Here is a 9,920-nt window from a genome sequence, read left to right as displayed (position 1 = left end):
AGTACCCGGAGAGAAAGAAACGAGAACAATTAGAGAGAAATATTCAAAGGTCTATGTACCTTTTCACCTGGCTCTTTGTCCAAAAAATAAACTAAATGAAAGGAAATAATTTATATGGATATAATTTAGGGATTCATTTGGGTAGAAATTAAAGAATGTTTAGTATCACCTCTTGTGAGCTGGAAGAAATAAAATATTGATAGTAAAGGGATTTTTTTATGCTTGCATGAGGATGATCAGCCACATAGTTTATTAAGTAGTGAGAGCAGAAAGAGCCATAGTTCTGAGAGCTATCCATTGGAGTGGAGTGTGAAGCGTCGAGTCAGCGCTACGCTCGTGCAAAGACATGTATCTGCACAAGCACAGATGAAAGATCAGAACAGTCAGTACCGGTTGTCAGCGCAGTACCGGACCAATCCGGATTATTTTCTCAGACCCTGCCGCTGCTGCCACGATGCATCTGAGGTCATGCAGAATGTGTAGCGCTGCACGCCAGGTGCCAGGATCAAGCAAGACACAGCAGCACAGCTGATACTGCTTAGCAGATTACAGCATGATGATGCAGTTTAAACGTCTGACCGACCACCTGCTAATTTTTAAAGTCTAGTCTCGTCTCGTTAACGAAAACTCAAACCAGTGACTAGTCATGTTTTAGTCATCAAAGATCCATGCTTAGCTCGTCAGTTTTCGTTATCGTCATGAGCATCAACGAAATAATTTCGTCACTGTTGATGAAAACAACTCTGGTTTCAGCTCTGAAAAACCTACAATGCAGTGATAGAGTTAATTCCTTCCCGCTATCATTTAAACCCCCCACCTCCATCAAGGGGAAAAAACATCTCGTCTTGGCAGCCAAGCCAACAATTGCCCCTAATGACCCCCCTTTCTGAGGCATAGCCCATTATCGGTATTGCAGGCTAGCATAGAACCCGAAACAACTCCCCATTCCCAAGGGGCGGACCCATTCTGATGCAATTTGCAAGTTTTCTACTGTAAGCCAAAGCAAGTTTTTAGGCTACTATATAAAACTTCGAACAAAATGGTAATTTTGACATTTTGAATTGGAAAAATTTCCTGGAAGGAAAGCGAAATGACTTCAAACTTGTAAACCAAGTTCAGTGGATTGTTCTTTAACTTTGTTGGAATGACTATGACCTGGATGACTGAGAATCTTCTTAAAAAATCTCGATTTCTTAATTAAATAAAGGCTCGTCAGGACGTGCTTCGACTGTCTTGCTGACTATCTTAATTCATAATATATAATTTTGTTTTAAAACTTTAAGCCAGGATAAATGAATTTAATATATTACATCCTTGTAATTTACCTTACTTACCTCTGACTTGAGGAATAGCAGCTGCAGTTCCAAATCTTTGTATGTTTGTTTTAGTCCATCAGTGCCAAGTGTAAAAGTATTGATCGCTCCATTGAATGGATCGCATTGTCTTTCATTTCTGAAACATTTTCAAATCAGTCATTGCATCAGTATTCAAATAATTTAATACCCCTGACACTGTTCTGCATTAGTGGTGCAGTTCAATAGTGTACCAACATAGAAACCTTTATTCATCACTGTTTACCAGTACATCGTACCAGGAAACTGTTTGTGAAGGAATCTTTGGATACATATATAATTTCATGGTATGACTGTTGTTACTTAAAGATGCTTCACAGATATAACACCTTTATAAATTTCCACCAATAATTTTATAACAATAATACTTAATCTGAAGTTGCGCTATGCATGAATTCTGTTTACAGATGATACAGATGAAGATTTACACACTAAAAACAAGACAGTCTGACTTATATCAGCTTTTTTTTTCTTATCATGTGACTACTTGGGCCACTCAAAAACACTGCTTTTTGGTTAAGCTTTCATTTTAATGATCATTAGGTATAGAAAAAAAGGATAATGTCACCCCTTTATGTAAAACAAAATGTTTTGATGCAATTATAAACTTTTCATTATAATATATGCATTGTCAAAAGTGGTTGTGCATTAAAACAATATTAAAGCAATAATTAAAACTAGAACTTTAGAGAATTTCATTTTTAATGGATGAACTTGTTTATGTATTTGACAGCGGGGGGAAAAAAATTGGACCAGGGGTATTTTCTAATTTTTCACATCAATGTTGGAACCCACAATTTGAAAAAGAGATGGAGCAAGGACCCCTTGCTATATCCTACCCTGGAAATAAAAGGGAACATCATTGTTTAAGTATTTAATTGGAGGAAAGGACAAAGGTATTAACATTTGAGGTGTGGTTGAGATGCTGACAACAAAGATTTAACCTGTTACGCTAAGAGGGTTTCGACTAAATTCTAATTTAAAACAACATCAGTCACTCTATGTGCAAACTTTTTTTACATGTGTAATAGTATAAAAGCTTTCTCTTCTAAAGAAATTCACCCCCCCATCACAGTACCTCTGCAACCCGTGCAAAGACCACTGGGTTTAGACCAAAGATTATTCATTATTCATGATTGTTTTTTTAAGATTATCCAAGTGGCAGAGTCAAAGTCCAGAACTAAACTAACTGAAAAACCTGATTCTAAACTTGAAGATTGCTCTTTACAGATGTTTTCCATCTAATCGAGCTGAGCTTAAGCTATCTTACAAAAATCACTGGAAAAGATTGTAACGGAAGTAGATAAACTGCAAAAAATACTTTCACGCTGTATACAAAATTGTAAATCATACACTTATTCGTTTAACGTCGCACAAATAGGCTTCTTTTTGTTGGTTGATCCAAAATCCCACCTTTACACAAGCAATTGCAAAAAGTTCAAAAGGTATGAATATATTTTTAAATCACTTTAACGTGCTTATGAAGCTCTTACGGAAAGGTTTCTCTGAATAGCTTGTCAATGCTGTCAGTCAGACGGGAGGTTAATTTCATGTTGAGGTTTATTTCTTTCCCCTTTTTAGGTTTCCAGATGCCGCCATTCTCTACTGCTTTTTTCAGCTGACTACAAAAACCCCGACCACTCTTACCCTAAAAGGAAGCACATAAAGAAGAATAAATTTATAATTATTACAAGGAGGTAAGGAAACATTATACAATCATATACATCTTAAATTTACTTCCTTAATACTATCAGAGAATTACCTTGGGATATAGAGCAGACTTCAAGATTTCTTTACATGAGCTTTTGGATTTCTCAACTCCTTCTTGAAGGTGTTTTTCAAAAGCTGCGTGAATCTTATTCATTTCATTTATGACTGACTCAGTTTGAAGGCTTAGGTTTTTGTCAAGAGCTTCACGCACTTCTTTATTTTTGCCATTCTACATAAAATATGAAACAAAAGACCTATGTTAGCAGTTGTTCAAAACTAATCTAGCCCCTGTAAAGCATCATATTAGGATTTTTAAAGTAACTTGGTTCCTAGACTTATTCTTTAAAATGGCATTTGTTAAAACATCTGAAGATGGTGAAACATTAACTTCTCACTCTTACCTCTTGTCTTAAGCTGGCCCCGTGCATCAGAGAGAGGATGCCACGTGCTCCAGACACATAGTGTATGGTCTCTGAGTGACAGTCATTGAGATTTTGCAAAAATTCTTGAAGTCTAGGAATTTCTATGGAGGCAAAATTAGTCAATTTCTGGTTCTACTTTATTCTAATTTAAAAAGGTGCATCAGTGATATGGACAAAACATACCAGTGTTTTCCGGACTTAGATGTTTGTTTGTGAAGAATTCTTTGGAGCTCACTGTGAACACTTTGATAGAGTCATAGCTGAAGTGTTTCTAAGCAGGGTTCATATATTTTATTACATGTAATTATTAATTCGGATTTTATCTGTAGAAAAAAATGCGCTATATATTGTAATGGAATTCAGAACTCACCTTAATCTTGGTCAGTTTGTTTAACTCTTCGATCACCCCATCTTTTGCTGCCTTGTTTCTTTTAAGGATTAAAGACTGAACATCAGCTATAGAGCTAAAAGAAAAGAAAATATCAATTGAGACTTAAGATACCTTCATGTCTGCAGGCAATAAAAGAGAACATGCAAGTAAAGTAGATGAACCATCTTTGGCATTTCTCAAAGTTTATTTAGCAATACACAGAATAGTGGTAAACTTACTTATCATATGAATGGCTAATATCATCAGATTTGGTGCAGATTATGTGAATGTGTTGACATTCTCCACCATTTCCAATTAGATTGCAGACATTTTTTAGGATTTCCCAGGATTCCTTGTCTGCAGCTGCTCTGTTGATTTCAGTAACAACCCAGACAGCTGAACAGTTTCCAATAATCTAAAAACAAGTAATATATANTATATGTATGTATGTAAATATATATATATATATTAGATTTCAGGTATTAATAAAATAATACATAACAAAAGGAAATTAATAAAGTAAATTACCTCTTTCCACATGGTGTCTCTGCTCTTATTACGGTCACCATTGCCGGGAAGGTCGACAAGTGTGACATTCTGTAGGAAATTATTCCTTGGTACCCTAACAGTGACACTCTTCACAATTGGCCAATACCACTTCTTTATGCTTTTATTTCTTCCTTTTATTGAGGCATTTCTGGTATACTTGGTAATATAGTCAGATAGGTCTCTCGCCTGCAAAAACATGATACTAATTATTAAATTGCGCTAGCAGTAAAAACACTGACATTTTGAGGTTATTTTGATAGTTATGTGCCTTTTTAATGATATTGTAAAAATGAAAGAAGAACCAGATCTACTTAATTAAGCTGAAATTCTAATTAGGTATCCCCCTCAGAAATTTGTCTTTGTTTCTATTCCTCCAGTACTTCAACTGCTAAAAAAAGGATCAAAACCAAGTGTGATTATTGTACATCTTTTTTGTTAGGTTCCATTTAAACCTAGCCAAAGAAAAAAGTGGTTAATGTTCTATTTTGATTTTATAGACAGGGTCACTTTCTTATGAAAACCTGTCTTATGAAAAATGTTTCAAGGCCTTAAAAAAACACCCCTGACAAGGAAAATGTCCTGAATTAGATCCAGAGAATCTAATCAGAAATTTGACTTACAGTTTAGGGACTTGTTTTGGATGTGATCAACCATTAAATGGATGTTATTATCCATTGTAAGTCCCATAGAATGCCTTCAGACTGTGCCTCCTCTACTGTCTGGTAGGTTTCTTATGGCTAAGACTATGCAATATATAGTTCATAGCAGCAGCTTTGGTCACCCCTAAAGCCATTACAATTGACCGACTTTTATTGTTATCTACTTTATTTACAAAACACCAGCTGGTTGTAAATACCTCAGTTTTAAATTGAAAGATATTTAAGAACTACTTTTTATTCAGTGATAACATCCTACTGACCCCATTAGTATGTAGGAGCCATAATTTGGAGCATTTTTATTGGACAGCAAACTATTAAAAATGGCCCTTTAATGGGATGATAACATCCAAATCAGATGGTTTATGAAAATGATTCAGATTCAAAAATAAGCATACACATTACTGTATCACACTAGTATAAAAAGATACTGTTAACATTATCTTTGTGTCTTACTGTTGCAAAGCCCAAAGTTTTCTGTTTTAAAAGAAGAAATTCTGGGATTTCTTTGAAGTACTTGGGCTCCATCAGCTGTTCAGGGGATTTTTCTCTCCATTCTTCCTCATACAGAGCGGTCAGCTTATCAACTGCATCATGGTAATCATCATCATCATTGTCATCATCGTCATGGTTTTCTTGAATACCATTATCAACCATACAACGCAATAACCCCAACTCATCTTCCCACTCCTAAAAATTTAAACATACGCAATGTGTAAAATTATAGGAAGTTGATTTTCAGATCACATTTTGAAAAATATTTTCTTGGATTACCTCTGGTGTGATGAATTCAATCACTAACTCATATTTTTCATTGTATCTGTTAGACTCCACTTTAATCATGACTGATGTACAGGCATCAACACTTCCAGAGGGTAAAAGCATCTTCTCTTCTATGACAGCGTTTATCAAAGAGGACTTTCCAGCTCCAGTTTTACCAAAGACGCCCACCAACTCCTTCTTCTCTGTCTCCAGGTTTTTTATTTTATTCCTTTAAAATGTATCAGTTATTGGTTACCATAACATTTATGTCAAATCATATTTGATAATTTTAAGTAGTTTAATAATGGCTTTATGCCTTTAAATTTAGAATATGTAAAAATGCATGCAAAATGGTAACATATTATCAATAATCCTGGTTAGGAATAAATCAAGTCAATACTTTCAAACAGAAAATCGACTTACTTCAAAAATGTGCTGAGCCTTGTGTCATCTTGATCGTACAGTTTGGCTGCAATACTCCCAATTGTGTTTTTCACATGATTCAATATCACTGCTTCTTTTTCTACAATTAAAAAATATGAATAAAATAACATAAATAATAAATAAATACCTAAATAAAATAAGTTTTCCAGTATGGTACACAAAACCTTCATGTGTTAATCGAAACTATAGTCACAGTTGTATCCACATGAAAACAATTGACTTTTATTCTTTAAAAAAACATGTTTGAAATCTTAAATTGGATATTTTATTTACTAAAGACAAATGAATATGCGTCAAAGCCTTTTCTCTGGTAAAACAGATCTCTTCAGCATAAAGCTGCTTCCATTTGCCTGTTAGCAGATTATGTGTAAACATGTCTTATTTATCATAATTGAATGAACTGCACTGCATAATTATGACTGAAATAATACAGAAGATCATGGATAAATACATGTAATTGTGTTTTAGCTTGAGCGTGTCCTTTTTGGTGCTCTTGTATGACTATGATGCTTAGGTTTCGCTTCTTTTATTTCCATTTTTCTTTGATGTATAATTTCAATAATAACAGCAAACCTCCACGGCTTTAACACATCCTGTAATAATATATTTAGGTACATCTCATGTAGACATATGTATGTCAACTTGAGGGTTCTCTGTACTCTTTGTATTCATATTTAAATTACATGTTTTATTCTGTTGGTGAGTGCAATAGATTTTGGGGGTATTTTTAAATTGGGTTGGTATGTTGATAAAATTAGTAGTAGTAACATACTGTTACATTAGCATCATTTCTGCTAGAAAGTACCAATTTCACAACTATTATTAATTTAAAATTTCATCATTCCTTCACTAGTCCTACAATAGAACATCTTCAGGAAAAGCTGGGCTGTGTTTTAAGTACTAATCATATTTATTTTTTGCACCAAAGTTTATTAAAAAAAATTACCTGTTGACCGTTTTGTCCCACACGGCCTTTTTACAGCTGGTTCTCCTTGGTTAGACTCACACCATGGGTCATGTTTACGCTTTCCTAGTTTTAAAATATAAAAATGAAGAAGCCTTAGTTTCTCATTTGCTTTAAATTTATAAAGGCAATGGAAAGGAATGGCCTTGACTCTGTATTTGTAATTCTTACCTGTATCGCTTGTAGATGGCATGATCTGGGATTAAAAGAAAAGTTAGACAATATTCACAAATGTTTTTCTATCACCTAAAATGTAGAAAAATAGGTTTTTATCAATCTTCCGTGTTCACAATGAACTAAAGGAAACAACGTTGACATGAACGAGATGTAAACTGGATGACAACAGATGTCCCGACAATAAGCAAACAAAAAAATCCTGACTTAAGTAAATCAAGAAGCAAATGAGAACAGGAGAGTTCCATTAACTGAAACGCAAACAGTTGTGGTTCTTGACAATAATATATTCATGATTTCATGCTTTGTGATATCAAAGATAAATCTGAGGACAAGCAGTGACCCATCAAGAATGGCATCACCCTTTGTTTTTATAAGAATAATATTAAGTTAAACATTTCTTAAAGCTGCATCTCAGAAAAGTTAAGTCATTTAAAGCAGGAGTGTACAAAATAAGTCCTTGCGGGTTGGTATCCTGCGCACCTGATTTCTATTGATGTTTGATTAACAGGCTTTTATTGAGCTACAATCATCTAAATCTGTTTATTTTGGAGCAGGGTTAACTGTCTGTAACACCCTTGCTGTAAAGGCAATGCTTGGCAAGTTTATTTATTTCAAATCTTTTTTTAATGTGAGAAACATTTCAAAATATTATATATTTATACACATTCAGAGTTTTTCTATTTTAAGTAGGAGATAACAACACAAACAATAACCCACACACAAGAACAAATACCAAAGCCCAGCCCATTTGTATAGCATATTTTCTTACCTCAGATGTACTAGCAGCTTCTTCTGCCCTCTGTTGACCCTGCAAATACATTACTCCTTTACAAAGCTTCCAACTTAAAACTAAAAATAAAAAAGATTTTAGACTATTTAACCCAATATAAGAATACATTGTATATGAATTGTATAGGAACATTATTTATCATGTGGTTGGGATTTTATTCCTCCTTGTAAAATATGTTTTTGCAGACCCAAAACAACTTAGTTTATCCCTCATATTTTGTGGATATTGTTTTTGTGTCTTCATTGTTATTACTATTATTAACAATTATGATAGCATACTAATAANGGGCAGATGTAGAGACAACAGCCTGATCCTGAAGATGGAGAAGACGAAGGAGATCATTGCCAACTTCAGAAAGAACTGGCCCAGCCATATTCCACTGCTCATCGAAAGCTCAGCTGTAGAGGTGGTCAGCAGTACCAAGTCCTGGGGTGCACATCACATTCAACCTCACCTAGACTGTTTACACCACCTCACTGGTCAAGAGGGCACAGAAGCACTTGTACTTCCTGTGGAGGATGAGGAAAGCCCACCTGCCCCCGCCCATCCTTATACAGAAGCACCATAGAGAGCATTCTAAGCAGCTGTCTCACTGTGTGGTGTGGAGACTGCAGCACCTCAGACTGGAAAAATGTGAGAAGAGTGGTGAGAACAGCAGAGAAGATCATGGAGGCTCCTCTGCCCTCCATTAAAGACATTTTACCCCAGCGCTGCATGTCCCGAGCCTGTAACAGCGACCCCTCACACCCCCACCTTGGGCTGTTCTCCCTGCTGCCCTCTGGGAAGAGGCTTCACAGCATTCAATGCAGGATCAGCAGGTTCTGCAACAGCTTTTTCCCTGCTGCCATCAGACCGTTGAACTGTTGAAACTCTACTCAAAATACCAATCAAGACTCCCACTTGTGGTGTGGAGACTGCAGCACCTCAGACTGGAAGAATGTGAGAAGAGTGGTGAGAACAGCAGAGAGGATCATGGAGGCTCCTCTGCCCTCCATTAAAGACATTTTACCCCAGCGCTGCGTGTCCCGAGCCTGTAACACCATCAGCGACGCCTCACACCCCCACCATGGGCTGTTCTCCCTGCTGCCCTCTGGGAAGAGGCTTCACAGCATTCAATGCAGGAACAGCAGGTTCTGCAACTAATCAAGACTCCCACTTGTACACATCATATTTCCACTACATGGCTGATTTTCTTTTATATAATCCCTTTATATAGAACTGAACTCAATGTTTCTACTGCATTTTGCACCATGTCTTTAAAGTCTGTCTGTGGTAAATTCAGTTGACCGGACTCAATTTGAACAAACAATCAAAGTTGAAACCAGAATACAATTTTGTGCTGTGAAATCCTAGTGTCATGTTTTGAGAAAAAAACATACACTAGTTATAACCTGACTAGTATCATCCTTTCGAGGTAGAGCACTCTGGACCTCACAGTAAGTTGTAACTCAACTTTCAACAAATATGATTAACAGCAGACAAGCAGAGCAACAAAAGGATATTTCCATTAGCAATCTTTGAGGGAACATTCTCACACCACGCTTAAGGCACATATCATGCAAAATCAACTTTTTTGAGCTTTTAACTATGTAATAATGCTTTTCTTTCATCATGCATGGTTATGAAACCTTACCAAAAAATTTTTATAATATCTTGCAGAAGAGCTGTAATGTTGTAGATGCTTGTTAAAGTAGCGATGCATTGGTAGCGATAATTGGTTAACA

General features: G+C 35.7%; 1 protein-coding gene across 2 annotated transcripts in view; it reads right to left on the bottom strand.

The window, feature by feature from the left end:
- Positions 1-7,572, bottom strand: part of LOC107104703 (nuclear GTPase SLIP-GC-like) — an 11,037-nt gene extending 3,465 nt beyond the window's left edge. Inside the window, exons 1-13 of one of the 2 annotated variants that reach the window (XM_015404759.1) lie at positions 7,401-7,572; positions 7,212-7,295; positions 6,245-6,344; positions 5,834-6,050; positions 5,516-5,749; positions 4,383-4,589; positions 4,094-4,269; positions 3,855-3,948; positions 3,668-3,755; positions 3,464-3,585; positions 3,115-3,291; positions 2,846-3,000; positions 1,335-1,452 (exon numbers count right to left, since the gene is read on the bottom strand). In XM_015404759.1, the coding sequence (XP_015260245.1) occupies positions 1,335-1,452; positions 2,846-3,000; positions 3,115-3,291; positions 3,464-3,585; positions 3,668-3,755; positions 3,855-3,948; positions 4,094-4,269; positions 4,383-4,589; positions 5,516-5,749; positions 5,834-6,050; positions 6,245-6,344; positions 7,212-7,295; positions 7,401-7,422 (1,794 nt within the window). In that variant the 5' untranslated portion in view covers positions 7,423-7,572. The remainder of the gene's footprint in view (positions 1-1,334; positions 1,453-2,845; positions 3,001-3,114; positions 3,292-3,463; positions 3,586-3,667; positions 3,756-3,854; positions 3,949-4,093; positions 4,270-4,382; positions 4,590-5,515; positions 5,750-5,833; positions 6,051-6,244; positions 6,345-7,211; positions 7,296-7,400) is intronic. The other variant, XM_015404758.1, reaches the window with a different exon arrangement.
- Positions 7,573-9,920: the final 2,348 nt, after the last annotated feature.

The sequence above is a fragment of the Cyprinodon variegatus genome, unplaced genomic scaffold (genome assembly GCF_000732505.1).
Source record: "Cyprinodon variegatus isolate N-32 unplaced genomic scaffold, C_variegatus-1.0 Scaffold1852, whole genome shotgun sequence".
Classification (NCBI taxonomy): Eukaryota; Metazoa; Chordata; class Actinopteri; order Cyprinodontiformes; family Cyprinodontidae; genus Cyprinodon; species Cyprinodon variegatus.
This window is presented reverse-complemented; position numbering and strand designations above follow the sequence as displayed.